This window comes from Bos indicus, chromosome 18 (assembly GCF_029378745.1).
Source record: "Bos indicus isolate NIAB-ARS_2022 breed Sahiwal x Tharparkar chromosome 18, NIAB-ARS_B.indTharparkar_mat_pri_1.0, whole genome shotgun sequence".
NCBI lineage: Eukaryota > Metazoa > Chordata > Mammalia > Artiodactyla > Bovidae > Bos > Bos indicus.
Window position 1 is genome coordinate 35,892,459 of NC_091777.1, and position 22,400 is coordinate 35,914,858.

Here is a 22,400-nt window from a genome sequence, read left to right on the forward strand (position 1 = left end):
CTGGTGAGGATCTCTGGGAGATGTAGTACAAACATGCTCGGCCATAAGCCTGCTCAGCTAAGACATTGAGACACCGAAAACTACAGTTCCCGCTGGCAACGCTGCTGCGGCCTCTCAGTTCACCTCCCTCCCCCATGGCCGCTGTTTATGCCCCAGCCTCAGCTCTGGTCGCTAGGGTCATAGCCGCTGTAATGACTGACTCTGAGGAGACCTTCAGTCCCTATTCCCCGTCCGAGTACACCTTTGCTGCTTGGCTTTCCTCCCGGCGCGCGGGAGCCGGATTCGGGGGCGTGACACAATCCTGATCCTGCCCCCGCCGATGGGCTGCTGGGATCTGGTCGCCATGGTGACGGACTGTACACTACCAGAGCTTCCCAGGCCGCGGGTGCGGGCTGCCCGGCTGCCCGGCTGCCCTAGGGTCATGGATTCCCCGAACTCGCAACCCCTCAACTTCCCCACCACGTCGAGGTAGGCTTGGCGGTCTGAGGCCGGAGAGGAGGCCTTGAGTAATTCCAGAAAGAGAAAGGGTACCTGCTTCAGACCTCTGCACCTCCTGCCTCTGTCTATTGGTCTGGGGCTCCAGCCCCACTGGAACAGTGATACAGAAACAATCTCAGATGATTTGTCGGCCCAGGAAGGTGGTTACATTCTGGTAAAAGGGGAAAGTGAAAGTGAAAGTCACTCAGTCGTGTCCGACTCTTTGCGACCCCATGGACTGTATAGTCCATGGAATTCTCCAGGCCAGAATACTGGAGTGGGTAGCCTTCCCTTTCTCCAGGGGATCTTCCCAACCCAGGGGTCCAACCCAGGTCTTCCGCATTGCACGCGGATTCTTTACCAGCTGAGCCACAGGGGAAGCCCAGTAAAAGGGGAGGCGCACTTTATCATTAGCAACAGCTAGCCTTTTCGTGTTGAGCGTGCATTAAGTGTCAAGTGCTCCATACACCATATTTAACCCTCACAGCAACTCTATGAGGTGGTAATATCATCATTTTACAAACAAAGAAATAGAAATCTGAAGAGATCATGTGTTTTAGACATGTTTATAAGTCATGGAGCTGGTATTTGATCTCAGCCATGTGAGTCTCTAGATTTGCACTCTTAGCCACAGGATAAACAGCCTCTTTACCCGCTGGCTGAAGATAAAAAAAGCATCTGTAAGCAGCCCAAGAACATCCCGTAGCCTCAAGGTAGCTCCTGCCTGTATTCACAGGTGCAGCATCTGGACACTGCAAATATGATAACAAGCTCCTATAGCCAGAAAAGCCACAGCCAAATAAATATTTTTTAAAAAAATAAGATTTATAAATAAATTTATAAAAAAATAAAATTTTAAAATAAATATTTTAAAAATAAAACACTAGAACTCCTCAGAGGATTATGTGTTAGAAAAAAAGAAAGAATTGTCTCCATCTTCTTGTAAGGAAACTGGGCTGAGCAAAGTTAAATTACATGCCCAAGAGGGTTCCTGTTAGAAGATAGATGTCAGCCTCTGGGTCCTATTAACTAGTAAGTAGAAGTTCAAGACTCTCACCCTGACTCTTGACTCCAGACTCTGTACTTCTTGTCCTATAGCACCTGCCTTTGGTATCACACCCCTAGAATGTGCTGGTAATGTACATACAATGATCATTAGAACCACAGATGAATGCTGAAGGAAGTGTAGGCCTGCATGGTTTTATGGGTTCCTGGTAAGGGGTGTTATACCACTGCAGGAGTACATGAGATTCCAGTGATGAGGAGAATGTGGGAAAATACTTTGAGCCCAGAATCCGGAGCTTGTTGACAGCACCTCTGGGAATCTGGAGGCAGCACTGGGAAGACCCAGAACCTGGCTTGGAGGAGAGAGGAGGCCATGTCTTGTGGTTCTGGGAAGGGTGGAAGTGCACTCCCCACTCAAGGCTCTGTCACCCACCCCTTCCTTCTCCTTCTCTGTGCAGAGCACACCTGCGGCCTTTAGGAGTGTCCATAGATGATTCCCTCTTCACAGAAACCAAGAATACCCAGAAACGAAAGCTTTCTCAGAAACGGAAGACACTGCTGGTTAGTGGCAATGTCCTGTGGGATCTCCAAATTTTGATCCCCAGTCAGGGGTGTGTGGGTCAGAGGCCAGGCCCACCAGCCTCTGGGGTGGGAGCATGCACACTTGCCACACCTCACCTGAAAAGCCTTCCCAGACCAGCCCCTGCCCACAGATAATCTTCTCTTGCAACACAGCATTCTGGAGTGGACCTCATTTCTTCATCCAGCCGATCATGTGCCAGGCGTTGTGCGTGGTGCTGGGACGGTCCCACCAGATCTGTCAGGGTCTTTTAGAACAATGACTGTATCTTTTTTGTCTTTACAGCCCTAGTGCCTGATGTAGCACTTGAGTGGCTGCTATAATGTGTGCCATAACTGCTGTGAGTAAGTGTGTGAAGGCAGTAGCAAAGAATGTTCATCCATTGTGTTGTTGGCTCTGCACTGGAAGTAGGAACTCTATCAGTCTCAGGACAGTCTCTCCCTCCATTCCTGTTCTTTGAAGTTTTTATATAGAAATGAATGCTGGGGAATTCCCTGGCAGTCCAGTGGTTAGGACTCTACATTTTCACTGCAGTGGGGAATGAGTGCCATTGCTGATTCTCCCCACAAATTTAAAAAAATGCTAAGTTAAGATTTAGGAGTTTTGTTGATATTATCATAAGATTGTTACTACTATTTAATCACCAAACAGCCATTGTCCAAAAATCACAGGTGAAAAAAACACATTTGAGCAAACTTGTAAGTCCAGCTCACCGTGGAGAATTGTGGGCTGTGGTAGTTTTCCAACACACACTTAGGTGAGTGTATCTTATGTAGAAGATGGGAACATGATCTGTACCCTTTGTGAGGCTGGGGACTTCAAACATCAAAAACCTGATATCAGGGCGAGAAAGGGGTAGTGTGGACTCTAAGCGGAGACCAAGCGCAGCCTCATTACCGCACGATCCTGATTACTTGGGGCTGCCAGCTATTCAGTGGAAGTGGGACCCGGCTCTCACTCCCTTTATTTTGCTCGTCGGCAGTGATACCGTACTTAACCACCAGGGGGCGTTGCACTCTCCTGCAGTCCCTCCGACCCCCGGGGCCGCCCTTCCCGTTTTCACCTGCAGGGGGAAGCAGAGAGCACAGCTCACGGGAACACCGCCTTCCAGCCACCCGCTTACGGCTGTTTGATAACCAGACCAAGAAAGCAGCGTATGCCAGGAAAACAAAATAGGGTAACTCCGTCTTCTCTTGACAGAAACGGCAGACAGAACGCGAGATCTGGCCTCTTTTATTTTTTAAGTCTCCCAAAATAAGCTAAATTAAGCTTTATTTCTATGACTAAACTGGTTTTGTCTTCTCAGGGAATTTTCAAGGCTGGTCTCTGTTACTCTTATATTTTCTGTTCTTTTTTGTTGAAGTATGGTTACTTTACAATGTGTTAGTTTCAAGTGTACAGAAAAGTGATTCCATTATACATATATTCTTTTTCAGGTTCTTTTCCATTATAGGTTATTATTACAATTATATAGTAATTATTACCTTATAGGTTAGTAAGACAAGATATTGAGTATATTTCCCTGTGCTATACAGTAGGTCCTGTTGTTTACCAATTTTATATATAGTAGTGTGTATATGTTAATCCCCAAATCCTAATTTATCTCCCGCATGCCCACTCGGCTATCCCCTTTGGTAACTAAGTTTGTTTTCTATGTGAGTCTATGTTTTGTAAATAAGTTAACTTGTATAATTATTTTAGATTCCACATGTAATTGATATTATATTTAGCTTTCTCTGACTTGCTTCATTAATATGATACTCTCTAGGTCCATCCACATTGCTGCAAATGGCATTATTTCATTCTTTTTTATGGCTGGGTAGTATTCCACTATGTATATATGTACCACATTTTCTTTGAGCTTTAAACTCTTCACAATTCTGTCTCATCATCTCTTCCCCCTCCCATGCTATGTTTTTATTTATTCAACAAATATTTGTTGATTTCCACTGTGTGTCAGGCATTGGTGATACAGTGGTAAGCAAGACTCTACTCTTGTTTCTGAGAGAAGATGGGGGTGTGATGATGGGAAAGAGTGGGTGTTGGGATTGAAAAGAGTATCAGGGAGAACCCCTGAGATCCTAAATATGAATAGCCAACCTGGAGCATTCTTGACCCTGGCAAAGCATGTGTGAACATATACACCCAATAAGTAGCGTTTCTGTTTTTATTATATCATGCATCCAACTAAATCATGCTTCCCTAAATATTTATTCCACAATACTTGCTAAATGCTACTTAAGACTATGAAGAGTGTTAACACAACACTGTAAATCAACCATACTGGAATTAAGGGGCAAAAAAGACTATGAAGAGTATGAAGTGTGATGCCATCAATTCTGGAAGTACAGAGATAGGTCAACCCAAACTCCCAGAGGCTGGAGTCCTCCCTGAGACCTAGCAACAAGACTTACTATGTACTTTCCAAAATATTTCGGGAAAGAATGGATGATTGCAAGATTGAGATAAAATAGGTAGAACTAAGAATGCAAAGAAGAGCCCAAGGAGACAGGGGCAATTTCCACCCTAAGAGGGTCAGGAGCCAGCTATCATTAGTCTGGAAGGACTCCTAGAACCTGGATATGTGGGACATGGGAGGTAGGCCTGGCCTCCATCCCAGAAGAACCTGGAAGCTGGGCTCAGGGCCACAGAGCAGGCTTTAATATTGAATTCAATAATTCAATGTTTTTTTTTATTTCAAAGTAATTTATGCATTGTAGAAAATTTTGAAAAATACACAATTATAGATACAAAAGCACCCAATGGCCTATCATTACAGAATAACTGCGGATATTCTTTTGGGTTATTTCTTCCTTCTTTTCTGGTTTTTCATCTTACCTGGTTGTGCTTATTCCCTAATTTCAGGCTTTACTTAACCCTTGCTATAACCCATGTTAAGCCTCTTTGTAAATATTTCATGGCTGCACAATAGTCTTCTATTTTTAGATACGTAGGGAGTTTTCTGACTTTTTTCATAGTCATAAGTAAGGCTTTGGGGACCTGCCACCTCACCTCTGTGCCCTCTGCAGTGGCCAGCCCAGACCTCAGCCTCAGCTGGCCTGCTCTCCATGGGCATAGGCCCGTTCATAGCTCTTCAAAAGTGTTGCTGTTTCCCTGAGGTATTGGTGCTACCCAGGCAGTGGAAGTGTGGAGTCCTAAGCACTGGACCACCAGGGAATTCCCATAAGGACCACAGTCTTAATTGTGAACCATATTAAGACATGTGTGGGGGAGGAAAGACCCAGGAGTAGAAGGATAAGCCTGGAAAAGAACATCAGGAAGGGGAGCAATGTTGTCATGGTAACCCCACCTGTCCCTTCTTATAGTCTGGTTCCTTCTCCATTGGTGGCCACCTGTCCCCATGGCCCAGATACATCAGTGACCAGACCATTCTGCATAATCGAAAGCCCTGTTCAGATGACTACCGGAAGCGGGCAGGGTAAGCCAGGGTCAGCCTGATGGTGGATAGACTGGGCCCAGAAACAGTACAGGGATGTGTGCTGCCACAGACCTGTGGGGCATGAGGGTCCGGCAGGGTGTCCATGGCATCTCAGCTCACCACCCCCTGCAGTAGCTTGCAGCAGCCCCTGGGCACAACCAAGCCGAGGTACCTGGAGCAGCTTGAGAACTACCTGCGCAAGGAGCTCCTCCTGCTGGACCTAAGCACAGATTCTGCCCAGGAATTAAGGCTGCAGGTCAGAACCACAGAACCCCTGCGGGGAGGCAGGGGCAGGGCTGCCAAGGAACCTTACTCACCGGGACTGGGCACTTCAGATTTTCTGCAGAGACCAGCCTTCCCCAGCTCTTTTGGGTTCCCCATTCCTGGTAAGAGAAACAGGTTCTATGACAAAGCCAGTGAGCAAGCAAAGCGACCAGGGTGGAACCAAAACTCTCCTGAGGCTTGGGCTTCTTGACCTGAGTAAGTGGCCTGGATACAGTCTCCAGTCCCTTCTGTGATCCCCAGCACCCACCTTGGGTCATTCGATATCAGTGAATGGAGCCTGAAGCCTGACAGTTGGGCAAGCAGGGGTCATAAAATGTCCACCAGCCCAGTCACACCAGCCCCAAGCTTGAGGAACTTAGCCAAGACAGAAAGAAATCTGGATGTAACCTAGATTCCAATGCATATCAGGGAAGTAATCACCCAATTCCTGCTCAAACGGAAATGATGATGGGGAACCCCACAATTCTGACTTAGTCACTGCCACAAGCATTTGCTGAGCACCATCTGTGTGCAAGCTCTGGATGGGGCCTAGATATGGCCTCATGAGCTAAAAGGAACCTCGCTAACAAGGAAGCAGAAGCTGAGAGGGCATCCAGCTTCACAGCAGTGGAGCTGGGACTCAAACTCAGGGTGGGTTCAGGAGTCTGTGCTCATTCCAGTAGACAATGTTGCTTCCAAAAGCTTCCGGTGTGTCCAGGTAGGACAGGAAAGCACATGTCTCATTGGAGTTTGGAATGTAAGGTTAGAGCCTAAAGTGCTGTAAACAGGGAGGGGTGTTGGTGAGAGGCCAGCTGAAGCTCAGTGAATGGAGGAGGCCAGTTGTCTGGAGAGCCAGAGAGGGGGCACAGGTAGAGAGGGGGAGGCCCTGACCCAGGTTGCCTGCCAGGTCTCCAGAGAGCAGTTTAGAGGGATGGACTCAGCTCCTGGACTGTGCGAGACCCTAGGGTGCCTGTGGCATTTATTTGAATGTGAATTGACTGGCAGCTTCACACTACAACCCTTCTAAGTTGAGCAAAGAAACACTTAGGTCCCACTGAGGGTGGCAGCTATAGGCCAGGAGATGACAGTTTCCCTTTTCTTGCCAGCCTTACAGAGAGATCTTTGAATTCTTCATAGAGGACTTCAAAACATACAAGCCATTGCTGTCCTCCATCAAGAATGCATATGAGGTGATGCTGGGTAAGACTGCAGCCTCTCTGCCTGGGCCCAGCCTGGAAGAGGCACAGAAGATCCTATTTTGATCTTCTGGGTTCTGCAGGGGTCTGGGGTACCTACAAACTGGGCTTTGAGGTCACCAAGCCTTCTTGCTTACACTCTTCCATGATAGGGCACCCCAGGGCAACTGACTACTGCCCATTCTTGGTAGCATGGTGGGGCGGTATCTGTAGGAAGCAGAGCATCTTTTCTATTGAGACTGAAGCCCAGAAGGGAGTGTGTAGTTCAGGGAAGTGAGGGGGCTTCCCTCCCCAGGCTCAGGAGGTGCTGGGCATGGCACAGCTGCATAACTAAAAACTGTACAGGGGAGGCGCAGAGGTGAGACCCCGGTCCTCATCTGGACTCTGCCCTGGTTGAAAAGCAAGTGCAGGAAGTTCTTAAGCAGGGAGTATAGACTTCTTTGAATGGGAGTATAGACTTGAGTTTGCAAGGGACGTAGTTGCTCACTGTGACCTCAGATCAGTGTCTGCTGGCTGTTTGTCTTCCATGGCCCCAAAGGGCCTCCCCTACCTGTCCCTGCTTAGCCCACCAGAGGGAAAAAATTCGGGCTCTGGAGCCCCTGAAGGCCAAGCTGATCACTGTGAATGAGAACTGCAACGAGAGGATCCTGGTCATGAGGGCTGAGGAGAGAGATGAAATCTCCATGCTGAAGAAAGAGAAGATGAATTTGCTAAAACTCATTGACAAGAAGAATGAGGAGAAGATCTCATTGCAGACTGAGGTGAAAAGGGAGTAATGTGGTGCCCAACTCCCTGAATTCCTGCCACCCCACCCCACGGGTGACCTTGAGGCCTTTGGCACTGGTGTGACCCCCTGGCTCTCTCTAACCTACCTGGAATAACATACAGAGCCACCACCTGATCCCAAACCCTGCTTCCACATGCTGCCCTCCTCCTTGGCCCAGCTCTGCCTCAGTGTGGCCCTCAGTGCTAGCAGAGTCCTACTCCTTGGCTGCCAGACTTTCTCCACAGGTGGAAGCTTCGACACTTTGACAGGAACAACCAGTCTCCTCTCCTTCCTCCCTTTTCTGTCCCCAGGCCCTGGTAGGGCCGCCCAGCACCCACCCATCCGCTGTGGTGATGAGCTGTCCAGAGACAGCCCCTGACCACAGAGCCATCTCCCCAACAGGTGACCAAACTGAGGAAGAACCTGGCTGAGGAGTATCTGCACTACCTCAGTGAGAGAGATGCCCGCAAGATCCTCATTGCAGACCTGAATGAGCTACGCTACCAGCGGGAAGACATGTCACTAGCCCAGTCCCCAGGTAAGCCTGAGGTGGGTTTCTGCCCTGCTGGAGAGGAGTCTGACTCTCACCACTCACTCCCATGTATTCATTGCTCCTGATACCTGCTCATTCCATGCTCACTCCCAGTGAGAGATGTTCCTGCTGCCACCAGGGTCTGTGGATCTTCTGAGCTGGCCTGAGAATCACAGACTTGTTGTTTATGTAGGAAACAATTGCTGGCAGTTGAGACAACCTAGACTCCCCAAGGGCTGCACAGGCCTGGTACTCCACGTCTTGGGCTTCTCTATTTAAGCTCAAAGTCCTACAGTGGTAGCATGATGGAAAGACTCAGTGGTTCCCATCCTGGGAGAGCAGGAAGACCCGGGATGTGCCCTGAGGGACACTCAACCCTGTCCTGGGCTACAGGCCCCAGAGCCAGGGTGATACGAGCTGGCGGGCCTCCTGGCAGGCGTCTGGGGGGAGGACCCCGTGAAGCTAACAGTGGCTCTGAAGATGGCCCGGCAAGACCTGACCCGCACACAGATGGAACTCAACACCATGAAGGCCAACTTTGGAGATGTGGTGCCCAGGAGGGACTTTGAAATGCAGGAGAAAACCCTCAAGGAACTGCAGGAGCAGGTGCTGGTGGGCAGACAGGGTAGGGCAGGGCCACACAGGTGGGTAGCAAGGACCAATCACCCTGCCCACAGCTGGAGAGCCTGAGAGACGACTACGAAGAGGTCCGCAAGGAGCACGAGATGCTGCTGCAGTTGCACATGAGCACACTGAAGGAGCGGGACCAGTTCTACTCTGAGCTGCAGGAGATCCAGCGCACCTCCACGCCACGGCCGGACTGGTCCAAGTGTGAAGGTAACGCTGGCCCTCGGGCCCTAGGGACTGCACAAGTGTGTGGTCTGGACTCCAGCTCCCTCTCTGCAACCCCTGCAGATATGGTGGCTGGAGGACGAGATCGCTGGCACGTGCTGGCTGAGGGCAAGAACAGTGACCAGCTGGTGGACGTGCTTCTGGAGGAGATTGGCGAGGGGCTGCTCCGGGAGAAAGACTTCTTCCCTGGTCTGGTAGGGTAGTCCCTGGGCTCGGGGAATAGCCAGGCCTCACTGCTGAGAAAACTTCAGGTTCTGGGGGAACGATGTGGGGCTTTGCCCTGCCTGTTGGTGGGGCTACAGCTGGGCCCAGAGACAAGCTGACATAGTTCCTTTCAGGGCTATGGGGAATCCATCCCCCCTTTCCTTCGGTTTGATGGCATTGTGGAGAACAAGAAGCCAACCAAGAAGGAAGTGGTAAAACTCCTCAAGGATGCCTGGAAGGAACGTATCACTGAGGAGCAGGTCAGATCTCTCCAGCTGTTTTAGCCTGGCATGGCTGCCTGAATCCTCCAATGGTGGAGGGTGGATGTGGACGGGGCGGTGAGGGGGCGGTATTCCCTCGAAGCGCTAGGGAACTGGGAGGAGGGCCAACCAAGCAGTCTTCCCCCTACCCTGCAGAAAGAGAAGTTCCCAGATTTCTTCTTCAGTTTCCTGGAGCGCCACTTTGGGCCTGGTGATGCCATGGCCTGGGCTTACACCATTTTTGAATATATCAAGCTCTTCCATACCAATGAAGTCATGAGTCAGTTCTATGCAGTCTTGATGGGAAAGGTAAGCTTGGGCCTGGCTCTCTACCCTTTGTCCCCAGCATAGGCCAGCTCTGTCCCTACTCCTCTAGGAAACAGTGAGACAGTCAATGCTTCCTCCCATAGAGGAAAGAGAGTGTGTACATCAAGCAGAAGCAGACCATAGCACAGCTGCTGAAGGAGATGACAAACGTTGACAGCCAGAATGAGGGCCTACTAACCATGGAGCAGTTAAGGTGAGAGACCAGTTGGGTCACCCCAAATTCTAGCCCAACATGCCCTCTGGCCTGGTTCCCAGCTGTGCAGGGGGAAGGGGAGCCTGGTGGAAAAAGGCCAGAACCTCAAGGCATGCTGCCCTTTTGAGCACTAGTAGGACTGGCAGAGGGGTGCAGTAAGATGGGTAAGCAGGCCTCTGCCAGGCCTGTCGGCCCTCATGTCTCCCTACAGTACTGTCCTCAAGAGCACCTTCCCCTTGAAGAAGGATGAGAGAATCCAGGAGTTGATGGAGGCAGGGGGCTGGCATCCCAGCAGCAGCAATGCAGACTTGCTCGACTACCGCCTGTTGTTTATGGAGGTGGGTTGGGGCCCAGGAACTTGCCCAGCCCTGACCTAGCCTCTGCCTAGACTAGCCCGTGTATCTTCACCCTGCCTTGTGGCCCCTTCCCAGGATGAGGAGGGCCAGAGCGTGCCCTTTGTGCAAAAGCTGTGGGAACAGTACGTGGTGGAAAAGGATGAATACTTAAACGAGTTAAAGCAGGAGCTGGGCCTGGAACTGTGAGTGATCCTGGGGCCCACAGGCTCATCCAGTCATAGGCAAGTCCTGCAGGCTGGCCCACAAAGTAGCACCTCTAGCCCCTGGGTCTCCCTAAGCATCAAGCTTGCTGCTGGGCCTTACATAACACTCAAGCCCAGGAGAGGGCATCTTGGGGTCTGGGTAAAGAGCAGAGGGTCAAGGTCTGTCTCTCTCTTTCTTTGCGGAACAGCAACGAGGAGGTGACCCTACCCAAGGTACGTGAGGCCCTGATGAACATTGATCCCAACCTGGACAAGCAGACCTTGAACCACTATTTGAGGCAGGCCTTCCAGCTCCCCATGACAGAAATGCCAGAGGAGGATGAGGAAAGGGAAGAAGGCATTGTGACACAGCTCCAGACTGCACTAGAACAGCTTCAGATGAGTGACATTAGGCGTATGGGGCCTCGGGAGCAGGAACCTGCAAGCTAAGGCCACTGGGGCAGCCTAAGTGCTCCCGTGCTGCTAACCTCTGATTGTTGTTATAAAATTCTTTGTCTTAACCCATGCTATTCTCTAGGTTATGATGGGGAGTCAAGGAGAGGGGCTTGGTCCCTGCCTGGCTGTCCCAGGAAATGCATCAAAACACAGCATATTCTGTTTGTGACACTTTATTGATGCTGAGGGGTGGGGAGGAAACCTAGAAGTGTATGTGGCGCCAAGCAACCCCAGGTGGGACAGGGCAGGTGTTGAGTCCTGGCCCCTACTGGGAGGGGAAGACAGAGTTGCCACTGAAGGCACAAGGGATGAGCAGCTGCCGGTACTCCAGGGGCAGGTGCCGCTCCACGAGCACATGCAGGGAGACTTGGTCAGTGACCAGGCCCTGCCTGCAGCAGAGGACAGAGAATGAGAGAATCAGTGCCAGCATTCCCACACCCAGCACCTCCCTGTTTCCATCCGCTTACCTTCGCAACAGCAGCTCCAGGTCCTCTGGCCTCACGGTCTTGCGCCCAGCATGAGCAGCAAATACCTCCAAGTCGTTACAAAGATGCTGGAAGTACTTGTCCAGGCTGCCAGGAAGGTTGGGGTAGGACAGACTGTTCATGATCTGAGGGGCTCCTCTCCCCAGCCTACAAATGTCAAGGACTCACCACTTCTCCACCATCTCCTCAGCCTTCTTCTCCATGGGCATCTTAGCATAGAAGCTAAAGAGTTTTGCGTAGTGGTTCAGTCCAGCCTTGTAGGGATCTTGACGGGGTCTGGAGCCAGGGATTCGGGGCCTGGGAGGAATCCTGGCCGAGAGATGCTTTGGGAGTTCTGAAGGTAACCTGGAGACAAGAAGTGAACAGAGTTAAGCTAAATGCTCCCTTAAGAGGCCCCTAATCAAAGATAAATCTTGCTGGCTCCTGCCAAGATTGGGGTCCTTGTGCTCCTTGGCCAGCCTGGGCCTACAGTTCCAACCAATTCTGGTGAGCAATGGAGATGTGGGGCTATGTAGAAGCCTGGTCTTTCCCTGGGGCCCTGATGCTTCATAAACTGGACACAATGTCCCTGTCTCACCTCATCATACAAACCACTACTTGCTCAGGCCCATGATCCTCAGGCTTTAGCATAGACACTCCCCCAGCTATTGCTGCCTGTCCAATTCTGCTAATCCTCCTCCAGGAAGCCTCCTCTGACTACTTATTAGCCCAGGTACTTCCCCCTGGCCAGGCTCTTCTATGCCCCTGCAAGCAGCATGGGATGACAGATGTGCTCTCAGTGAGCCCTGCCCAGCCCACCTCAGGGTGCTCTACTGGGTAACATCTGCATACCTATAGGAAGAGTAATAACCCTATGGTGCCCAATGCCAACTTCAGTGCCTGTCCCCTTCTAAGAGGCCCGTGTGGAACAGGGTCATGGGCTCTTACACTGCAGTGCTTGGTGGTGGAGCCGGCTCAGGAAACTGAAGTCGCCTGGTCCGAAGGAACTCTGGAGTGCTGGGGGGCAATTCTGGACTTGCTGCAGAGGAAGCACAGGGTTATAGGAGGCTCAGGCCTGACCATCTTACCCAACCTTGAAGGCCCGCAGCTCCTTTATCCTGTTCTTTGATGGTTCCAACTAGCTCCGGCCAAGCAAGGTGCCCTTCACAGAGTTTCCCTGGCCCAAGACTACCTGTGCCCAGAAACACAAGCCAGGTTAAGTCCCTCCTCCGAGGCCAGGAACACAGCTGTTACTTACCCACCCACTCCCTGATCCCTACACTGGGCCCTGTACCCAACCTACCAGAGGTGTCTTCATCCTCTGAAGATCCTTCTGGCTCCTTGGCCTCAATAGCCCCCAAGGATCCTGCTGCTGCCGCCACCTCTGTGTGTCCTTCAGGCTCTTCTGCCCTGGCAGATCCTTGTTCTTCTGCTGCCTTCTCCACTTCCCTCACACTCATGCTTTCTTCCATACTTTCCTCTGCTTCCTCACCTACTCCATTCTGTAGGGGCTCTATGCCATCTTCTCCAGAGACACTGCTGGTGTTTGGCAAGCCCATAGCAATGGCTTCAACCTCCTCCATCTTTCTTGCCAGAAGCTGGGCTGGTTTTCCAGGACCTGAGTCTAGGGGACAGAATACACACTAGAGAAGCAGTAGGCCAGGGCTGTAGCTCTGAGAAGGTAAAGATGGAGTAGTAAAACCCAGCCTAGCCCATCAAGGAGGGAAGAAGGCCAGAGGCGGCACCAGGGTACTGGTTTGGAGTGTCCTGGCCCAACACTGACTTTGCTATTGGATGAACGGATCAAGAGCCCTCTAAAGGGACTTGGGGGAGGGGGAAGGGCACACCTATGGGCCTGAGGAGGAAAAACCACCAATGCCAATTCTTGCTCGAGCTAGGCTTGACTCCAGGTCGCATGCCCCACATACTCACAGCTGTTCTGAAGTCCAGGCCCACTGCTCCGTGTCCTGCGACTGGCAGCCCCCTCCACTTCTTTGGCCCCAGAGGGAGAGGGACAAGGCAGGGAGTGGTGGACACTGGGGGAATGGCCAGCCAAGGGCTGAGAGAAGGGCTGGGTGTCCTCCAACACTGTGTCCATTGGCACAGTAGCAACAGGGGTTCTGTGGCTCTCACCTGGAAATCAAAGGCCAGGTGGCACTCAGAATTTTGCCCACCTGCTGCTACCCAGTCACCAGGGCCTAAGTAGTAGGTCTATGGGTCTGCCCAAGTGGCCCTCAGAAAGAGAAGACTACCTAGCACTCAGCTTAATCTCTCTTCCACAGCTCTCCTTGCTTACCTCCCTGCTCCTCAGCCTGGCATCCCCAGGCTCCAGAGCTTGCCCCACTCAAACTGCTCACCCATGCCTCCATTCTTCCCTTCTTTCTCAGGTCCCTCTGCCAGAAACCCTTCTCTTGCCGTGATGAACTTCATTTGTTTTCTAGAATCAGGCTCCCAGGTCAGCTCTGGCTGACCAACTCATCCTGAAACTTCCCTTTTCAATCTTTCAATAAGCTCCAGCCACCATATCACACCCCTTTCCTACCCTGACTCCTGTAGCTCTTCAAGGATACAGGGTTCTGGAAGATACTGAGGGACTAAGACTGGATCCACAAGATAAAAGGCAACTTGTGGAAAGAAACCAGGAAGTCCTCATAGACCTACTGGCCAGGACTGCTCACCATTCCTGACACAAAGGAGAGAGAAGCAACCCTGGACCCAACAGCACCTCCCATCAATCATGGGGTGGAAGCTTTCCCCATCGACTAGAAGAGGAAAATCTCAACCTTACCTGGAGGAGCCACCGTCAGGGAAGTATCTCGCAGATCCTGCAAAAATGTACCCACATCTACCACTCGGCGAGTAGGAGGTCTACGAGCCAAACCAGGCCTCTTCACTGATTGTGGCTGGAGAGGCATGGCAAAGGTCAAGTTGAGAGAGCTGATGGGAGGGGTAAGGCACAAAGGAAAGTCAGGTACCTGAGACCTAACCCCCTTCCCCCACCCCAGAAATTCCCCCAGCTCCCCTGGTGGTCTCATCTCTTAGAACAGCCACCATGCTGTGAGCATGGAGGAGTATGGTCAGATTCCCTCCTAGTCAGCACCTCCTTTCCCAAGCCTCTCTTCCACCAATTCCCAGAATAAATAGGCAACAGCACCTGGTGAGGGAAGAGGCATCAGCATTCTCACGAGGCTCTACAGAAGATGTAAAAAGAAACCATAAGTCACCAGGCCTCTCAGGCCTCCTCAGTCTCTCCAGAGGACAGAGGAGGGTGGCCACAGGTGTTGTCCAGGACCTCACCTTGGGAAAGATGCCCCCAGTCCATTCCTTGCTGAAACTCTGACAACCTCAGCCTCTGCTTCCTTCTGCCAGGAGCCAGCAGACCTGGAGCCAGGGTTGTGGGGGGCTCAAGTTCAGGAAGTTGCAGCTCCAGACTACAAGGATGGAGCTTATCTCAGACAGAGTAGGACACCCAATTCTGGCTCTTGGGGCCCCCCAAGAGACTCCTTGACCAATAATGCCCCCAACAGCCCAGTCCAAGGGGGGAATTTACTGTACCTGCCCCGACTGCTTTTCCGTCTGGAAGGCTGGACCACCTGTGGTGATGGCACCAGCTTCACCACAGCCTCTGGCATTACAATGGAAGATTCTGGAGCTATAGAAATAGCAAGGTGAGGACTTCCCAGGTGATGCAGTGGGTAAGAATCTGCCTGCCAATGCAGGGGACACAGGTTCGTTCTCTGGTCGGGAAGATTCCACATGCTGTGCCCCAACTAACCCTGAGTGGCACAACTACTGAAGCCCATGCACCCTAGAGCCTGTGCTCTGCAGTAAGAGAAGCCACTGCAATGAGAAACCCACGCACTGCAATGAAGAGTAGCCTGCACTTGCTGCAACTAGAGAAAGCCCACACACAGCAACGAAGACTCATTGCAACCAAAAATAAAGAAATAGCAAAGAGAGCATGAAGCTGACAGGGCAGGCTACCCTAAATGAGGGATACCATGGGGCTGGAGCCTGACTCTTACTGTAGGCCAGTGCTTGCTCACCAGTTAGTATGATGTTCTTCAACAGAGTCCGGGGTGTCTGTTCCTCCAGGTGTCCACTGGCTTGAACACGGGCCAATCTGTCAACAGACTTTGGGGAAAAGCACCAAGCAATCAGTCTGTTCTTTTGCCTTGAGAGTCCCTCCACGTGGGCTCCAGAGCAGAGCTAGAACTCAAGGGTCCCCTGAAGGCAACCAGAGCCCTATAATGGTCAGTGGGTAGGGCACTTACCGTGGCTGTATGAGAACGACGCCTGGCAGTCATCTTTGTTTGACTCCTCTGCCTCCTAGAGGAAGGTGTTTCAAGCAGGTCTCTCTGGGCACTGTGTAAAGACCAGCAACTGTGAGAATCATGTAGGAAAGGGGAACAAGAGGAATTAGAGACGTATCTTCATCTGGGATCCTGGCTGAAGTCTTCTACCCTCAGGGACAGGGACCCAGAAACCACTTGCCCCTCCCGTAGCCGTGTTCCCAGTCCTGTGTCAACAGGGTTGTGGATAAAAGGGAGCCAGAGAAGAATGGGAAGAGAAAGGAAATATGACGACCCAGCCAGAGAGAAGGGCTGAGGAAAACTTCACAGAGGTGACTTTGGCAGAATCAGGGGTTAACCACACTGATAAGCGGAACAACTGGAAAAGTATCCGTTCTAGACATTAAAACAAACTAAGGATATTTAAAAAATGTTTTAAACCTCTTAAGTACTCTTCAAGGTCGGACAGCAACCTCCACATGGGTCACTCTAGCCCTAGTTTTTCCAGTCCAATCTCCTCTCAGATTCCAGAACTACATAAATGTTTCTATGGCATAACTCCCACCTCGTCACTCATAGGTGTAAAACCTATAGTGAATGGCTTCTCATTGTCTATAAAAGAACTGCAGCGCCCCAGAATGTCAGCAGACACCATCTTCCACACCTTCTGCACCATGAGCTCACCACCGCCCTCACCCACTGACACTCCCACCACGTCCAGCCAAATTCCCTGCTCCCTAGCAAAGCATCGTTCCAGTTCCTGCCTCCCGACTGCTACTCAGGCTGTTCTCTCCAATTCCTTCCCCATCTTTCAGCTGGGAACGAACCGCCTGGGAGGAAGTTCAGGGCAGATGCCTGGACAAGTCTGGAAAACTGGCCTAGAGAACAGAGCAGAAGACCAGGCTCTGAGCTTCCAAAAGCGGCCCCCCCAGTGATGCCTGCATAATTGAGTTCTGAGGTCCTGAGTGGCCTGGAGGCTCAGGGGTTGGGGCACAAACATATGACCCGAGTCCAGGGGGGAGAAAGGAGCCTGGTCTGAGTCCTGGGCTCTGCTCTTCTCCGGAACTCAAGTTTCCCTCTCCAAACTGAGTCAGCGCGGGACCCCATCTCGCAGGGCCTGTGGTTGCTCTTGTGCTGGCCGCAGCGCCCTCACATACCCAGACCGAGTACTCCGAGCTCGCCGCGGTGTGCGCGGGACCGCTGTATCCAGCACCTGCCGTAGCAGTGTGCGTGTCGTGGGCTCGCTGTCAGGGCTGAAGTTGTAGGCCATGGCCTCATTGCCCACTTTCCCAACGGCTTGAATATCCACAGCCGTCTCCTTCCCGCCGCCTCATTTAAGCCAACTATCGCGATGCTTCCGAATTAGGTCAACTCTCGTAAGGCAGCCGCACAGCCCCATGGGAATTGCAGTTCTAGTGCTGCAGCGGCCTTCTCTCGGTGTGTACAATGGTGGTTGCAAACTGGTTTTGCAGGCATCCTTACCTTGTGTGTTGTGTTCAATTGCTCAGTCGTGTCCGACTCTTAGCGACCCTGTGGACTGTAGGCCGCCAGACTCCTCTGCCCGTAGAATTTTCCTGACAAAAATACTGGCTGCTGCTGCTGCTAGGTCGCTTCAGTCGTGTCCGACTCTGTGCGACCCCATAGACAGCAGCCTACCAGGCTCCCCTGTCCTTGGGATTCTCCAGGCAAGAACACTGGAGTGGGTGGCCATTTCCTTCTCCGATGCATGAAAGTGAAAAGTGAAAGTGAAGTCGCTCAGTTGTGTCCGACTCTAGCAACCCCATGGACGGCAGCCCACCAGGCTCCTCCGTCCATGGGATTTTCCAGGCAAAAGTACGGTTGCAATTTCCTCCTCCAGTGTTCTTGCCTGGAGAATCCCAGGGACCGGGGAGCCTGGTGGGCTGCCGTGTATGGGGTCGCACAGAGTCGGACAAGACTGAAGCGACTTAGCAGCAGCAGCAGCAGCCTACAGCGGATCTTCCCAACCCAGGGATCGAACCTTCATCTCCTGTATCTCCTGCACTGCAGGCAGATTCCTTCCCACTAAGCCACTGGGGAAGAAGCCCCATTCTTAAACCTGGGCAAATATACACAACCATTCAAAACCTCGGTTTCCTTACCTGTAAAAGGAGGGTGATACCCACCTAATAAGGGTATGTGTGTAATGACTCAAAGAGATAATGTTTAACTCAGGATCTGACATATAATAAGCCAGGCCACAAAAAAAAAAAAAAAAAAAAAATAGCGCTACTATTGTTAGAATGTCTCTCACTCTCATCTCCCTCTCTGAAGATGAGGAGAGACACATTTGGGCCACTAGAAAGTTACTGTATTCTATATGTGATCTGGTCAAATTTGCATTTGCTGACCAATGTGTCTGTATCTATCACAATAGATCAGTTTTCAGGCTAGGAGGCTAGTGAGCTGTTTGTGATCCAGCAGAGATGTTAAAATTTCCAAACACAAGCAATTTCGAGATGAATTCCGGCTCTCAAAAGTTCTGTTAATATTGGAGACTCCGTTACCATATTTTCACCAATTGATAGCCCCATTGCTCACCTTTCTTAAGTTTCAGTGGGAACTGAAGTAGAACTTGAGTAATGCATTTCCTGTGGAGTTTTCCTTCATGATCCTAAATTGAGTGTGAAGTATCAGATACTAGAAACAAGCATGGGCACATTTGTGTTTGTGTTTAAACATAGATTAAAGAAAATATAAGATTTTTGCATCTCAAAAATTAAAAAAAAATATTTTTGCGTCTCAAAATAAGAGAACTGCGGAGGAAAATCATATCAATATTCCCTGTGAAGGAAAGCTACACGGCTCAAAATAGCCTGGAGTTAAAACTCCCCTCCAGGTCCTCCCCACCATTCTATACAGAATAAAGAACTTTTTCCCCCGAAGAAAGGAATGGGCATTAAGATTGATTACGTTCAGCTCCTAGCCGATGCCAGTCTCCGGCCGGTCTCAGGAATTCCTTACCTCAGTTGTTGAAAGCTAACTAATTAAAAATAATCATGAGGAAAAACAGGACCCCCTCAAAATGATGTATCTCAACATGTATATGTTTTCATATATACCTACTCTCTTCTTGACTCAGCACAGCAGCCAACTAATGGGACTGCTGCCCCTTCTCGCCTCATTAAAGGTGAATTAAAGGTGATCTGTTCCTGTAAAGTGCCGGTTTTGTTTTTTTTTCCGAACCTCACCTTCTCTAATTCCCTTACCTTGCACCCTGTCATTTAGATCTGACCTCTATGATAGCTTCCCTTGTGGCTCAGCCAGTAAAGAATCCACCTGCAATGCAGGAGACCTGGGTTCAATCCCTGGGCTGGGAAGATCCCCTGCAGAAGGGAAAGGCTACCCACTCCAGTATTCTGGCCTGGAGAATTCCATGGACTACAGTCCATGGGGTCACAAAGAGTTGGACACAACTGAGCAACTTTCACTTTCACTTTCTGTGTTACCTGACTTAATTCACTAGCCCTTTGCAGGCACTTTTCCACCATCACTATCAACCTAAGTACATTTATTTATTATTTATAAAGTCTTGAACTGGATGATACACATGCTTTTCACATAAAAACCTTTAATGTTTTTTCACATAAAAACCTTTTCAAAACAATTTGAGAACAAGCTTACTTTAGCATAATATTGTTTCCATAGATTGTCCTGTGTTTCCATGATTGATTAAACTTTATACTTGTGTGTGTGTGTTAGTTGCTCAGTCGTGTTGGGCTCTTTGTGACCCCATGGGATGTAGTCCACCAGGCTCCTCTGTCCATGGGATTTCCCAGGCAAGAATACTATAGTGGGTTGCTATTTCCTTTTCCAGAGGATCTTCCTGACCCAGGAATCAAACCGGGGTTTCCTGCATTGCAGGCAGACTCTTTACCATCTGAGCCACGAGGGAAACCTTGTGGCTTTATATTACTTGTCAAAAAAGAAAAAGGGGGAATTCTCTGGCAATTCAATGGTTAGGACTCTGTGCTCTCATTGCTGAGGGCCTAGGTTTAATCCCTGTTTCAGGAACTGAAATCCCACAAGCAATGTGGCACGGCCAAAAAACAAACAAACAAACAAAAAACCCCAAAACTAACAGACAAAAGAACTAGGTTCATGGGACCAGACCACATGAGGTCTTCACGTGACCTCACAGGTTCTGCAAAGGAGTCTGAATAATCTTCTAAATGCCAACAGGCCACTGGAGGGATTTAAGCAGATGTATTACATAATCATATTTTCTCTGGCAATGATGTAAAGAACAGATTGCAAGGGAGGCAAGATTGGAAGTAGGGAGACATGTGACAAAAGTTCTTGCCTTTCTCCAGAGGTGACAAGATAAAAGGTGGCCAGGGCAGTGAGGGTAGAGAGAAAACCATGTATTGCATTCCAGGTATTTTTTTCAGTGTAGAATACTATGTAGATTAGAAGTCATTTTATGTACTAGAAGGTAGAGTTCTATAAAGCATAATCTTCAATGTTCTGTACACAAAGAAATGACATCAATTTGACCTCTCACCAACTTTTTTTGAGTAAGGTATGTCTTGAGACTGGTAGGAGTAGAACCATATTGGTAACTGTATGACAATGAAAATATATAACAATACAATGATCTTTTGCTGAGTTTTATCTCTACCGCACACATTTTATAGACATTCAAACATATAACAAAGTGTGTATTCATGTTTTAATAGTATAAATGATTCACCCAAATGAATGCACATGTTTCAGCATGAGCTACACATACTATAGAATGCATTTCTGAATCTAAATTGGTTCAAGCCGTGGACCTCAATAGCATTGGCCAGGAGGGATGGTTCTGTGGAACCCACACAAATAACAAAGGATCACACTGGTCGTAAACAGAAATGTAAACAGGTAATGTTTGGGTGTTGGGACCAGAAAAATAGGTCTTCCCACTTCCTGCACTGTCCTGTATGCTTCTAGAACATTTTATGTATGGGTTTGTTTTACAATAAATAACAAACTTAAAAAAAAAAAATAACAGTTGTAGTGCTATTGTTCTCTTCTGCAGTTAACTCGGAGCGCTATTGTTCTTTTTAAAAGGCCCGATCTATTTTTTTTATATCAAATAATTAGAAATAATGTATACTAGGCTTTGAAAGACTACCTGTGGTTTGTAATCAGAAGAGCACAAAATGAGGAGGGAGAGTCAGGAGAAAGGGAGAAGAAGGGCAAGAAGTAGGAGGAACGGGGTACTCAGCCAAGGAGGAGGGCTAGCTTACAGTTAATTCTTCTGAACAAGAGCCTGCTTCCTTGGTTTTCCAGTCTCTCTTGCCCTTTAGAACACTTTCCTCAGAGAAGTCGAGGGAATCGGTAGGTAACTTGTTACAATACAAATCTTGTCCATCCTTTCGTTTCACACCCTTCCAACAGTTCGCAGTCGCTGTCATAATAAAACCACAAATCTTTTAAGGTGGGCCTGGTTTGGTTATCTTTCGGAGCTTCTGCCATTCTGTCTCTTTAAGGGCGGAGCCTAGCTCCTGCTTGCCTCAGGGCGTTACATACTGGCGCCCAGGGAAAGAACCAGCTGCTCCTAGCTACCCAAGCTTTCGTGGATGTTTACGTTTTTGGTTTTGTTTTTTACGTTACACAACTTTGGGGGTCGTAGTTCCGGGAACAGGGATGCGACACGTGCCCTATGCAGTGGAAGCTGAGTCTTAAACACTGGACCACCAGAGAAGTCCCTTATGGATTTTTTTCTTCTGGGGCCTCCGCCTCCGAATTTTTCCTCTCGTGTTCTTTTTTTTTGGAGTGTTTATTTCTGTGATTAGACATCCATTAGCGTGCATTCACATCTATTATCCAAGTCCGACCCTCAGTCCCTCTATAGTCGTGTCGGGTCGACTTGGTTCCTACATGATTTCCAACTCCGTGCACTGTGTTCCGCACACAGTAGGCACCCAGTGATTGACTATATGTGATCATTGGTCAGTAAGTGAGTCAACGCAAGCAGCGTCAAAGTCGGTGGGAGTCTCCAATGCAGACAAAGACGCTCCTGAGGCCCCGGTGGGAGGCTAAGGCCCTGCCTCCCCTCCCCCGCAGGAATGCCGCGAACAGAGCGGCTCTGGGTTGTGGGACCGCTTCCGGCGTACAGCACAACCTAATCCGAATCCTGATCAGCTTGCAACCCGACCTTTCCCTTAGGCGGCGCTCCAGGCCGCAGCCGCCAAGTTTAGCGCAAGGCATTGCGGGATTTGTAGTTTCGCTGGGCACACGCCCAGAGCGCATGCGCACTGGAGAGGCGCGCACCGCCCAACCCACTTCAGGATTCCAGGTCCTTGCGAAGGGCTCTCCAAGCGACAGAGCTCCAACCGAATACGCCTCTCTAGTCCGCCGAGGGTGAGCCGAGTAGGTGAAGAGTCCTCTCTACGTGGCTCGTCGCCGTGCACTGGAAAGCGGCCGGAATAAGCACGCCCCCGCTCCGGAAGTGAGCGGCTTCTGGCGCAGTGCATTGTGGGGGGCGTAGTCCTCCTCCTCAGGCGGTCCTTCGCGGCGTCCCCGGGGCCCACTCCGGAGCGCAGGCGGGCG

At 50.1% G+C, this 22,400-nt stretch overlaps 2 protein-coding genes across 13 annotated transcripts; one reads left to right on the plus strand and one right to left on the minus strand.

Moving 5' to 3' along the window:
* The first annotated feature begins 152 nt into the window (after nucleotides 1-152).
* TSNAXIP1 (translin associated factor X interacting protein 1) lies at nucleotides 153-11,246 on the plus strand. 6 transcript variants are annotated; one of them, XM_070770778.1, is made up of 17 exons: nucleotides 153-468; nucleotides 1,941-2,043; nucleotides 3,132-3,239; nucleotides 5,389-5,501; nucleotides 5,634-5,757; nucleotides 6,872-6,965; nucleotides 7,526-7,722; nucleotides 8,130-8,265; nucleotides 8,696-8,865; nucleotides 8,937-9,096; nucleotides 9,175-9,305; nucleotides 9,450-9,575; nucleotides 9,732-9,884; nucleotides 9,986-10,095; nucleotides 10,307-10,433; nucleotides 10,527-10,672; nucleotides 10,843-11,030. In XM_070770778.1, exons 1-16 carry the CDS (start codon nucleotides 320-322, stop codon nucleotides 10,635-10,637), a joined length of 2,112 nt encoding a protein of 703 aa, XP_070626879.1. In that variant the 5' UTR covers nucleotides 153-319; the 3' UTR covers nucleotides 10,638-10,672; nucleotides 10,843-11,030. The 6 variants fall into 6 exon arrangements, with proteins under 6 accessions (XP_070626879.1, XP_070626880.1, XP_070626878.1 ...); XM_070770777.1 differs by having other exon boundaries at nucleotides 154-468; nucleotides 5,637-5,757; nucleotides 10,527-10,633; nucleotides 10,843-11,246; XM_070770776.1 differs by having other exon boundaries at nucleotides 155-468; nucleotides 10,527-10,633; nucleotides 10,843-11,246.
* CENPT (centromere protein T) lies at nucleotides 11,247-22,039 on the minus strand. Of its 7 annotated transcripts, none has more exons than XM_070770789.1 (13): nucleotides 21,095-22,039; nucleotides 15,828-15,918; nucleotides 15,600-15,687; nucleotides 15,109-15,205; nucleotides 14,851-14,984; nucleotides 14,708-14,744; nucleotides 14,342-14,490; nucleotides 13,486-13,686; nucleotides 12,857-13,177; nucleotides 12,502-12,592; nucleotides 11,743-11,919; nucleotides 11,557-11,661; nucleotides 11,247-11,478 (listed from the first exon to the last, which is right to left on the minus strand). In XM_070770789.1, exons 2-13 carry the CDS (start codon nucleotides 15,858-15,860, stop codon nucleotides 11,355-11,357), a joined length of 1,557 nt encoding a protein of 518 aa, XP_070626890.1. In that variant the 5' UTR covers nucleotides 15,861-15,918; nucleotides 21,095-22,039; the 3' UTR covers nucleotides 11,247-11,354. The 7 variants fall into 7 exon arrangements, 6 of the variants coding, with proteins under 6 accessions (XP_070626890.1, XP_070626891.1, XP_070626892.1 ...); XM_070770790.1 differs by having other exon boundaries at nucleotides 15,828-15,936; XM_070770791.1 differs by lacking the exon at nucleotides 21,095-22,039 and adding an exon at nucleotides 17,003-17,460 and having other exon boundaries at nucleotides 13,046-13,177; nucleotides 15,828-15,936.
* Between the last annotated feature and the right edge of the window lie 361 nt (nucleotides 22,040-22,400).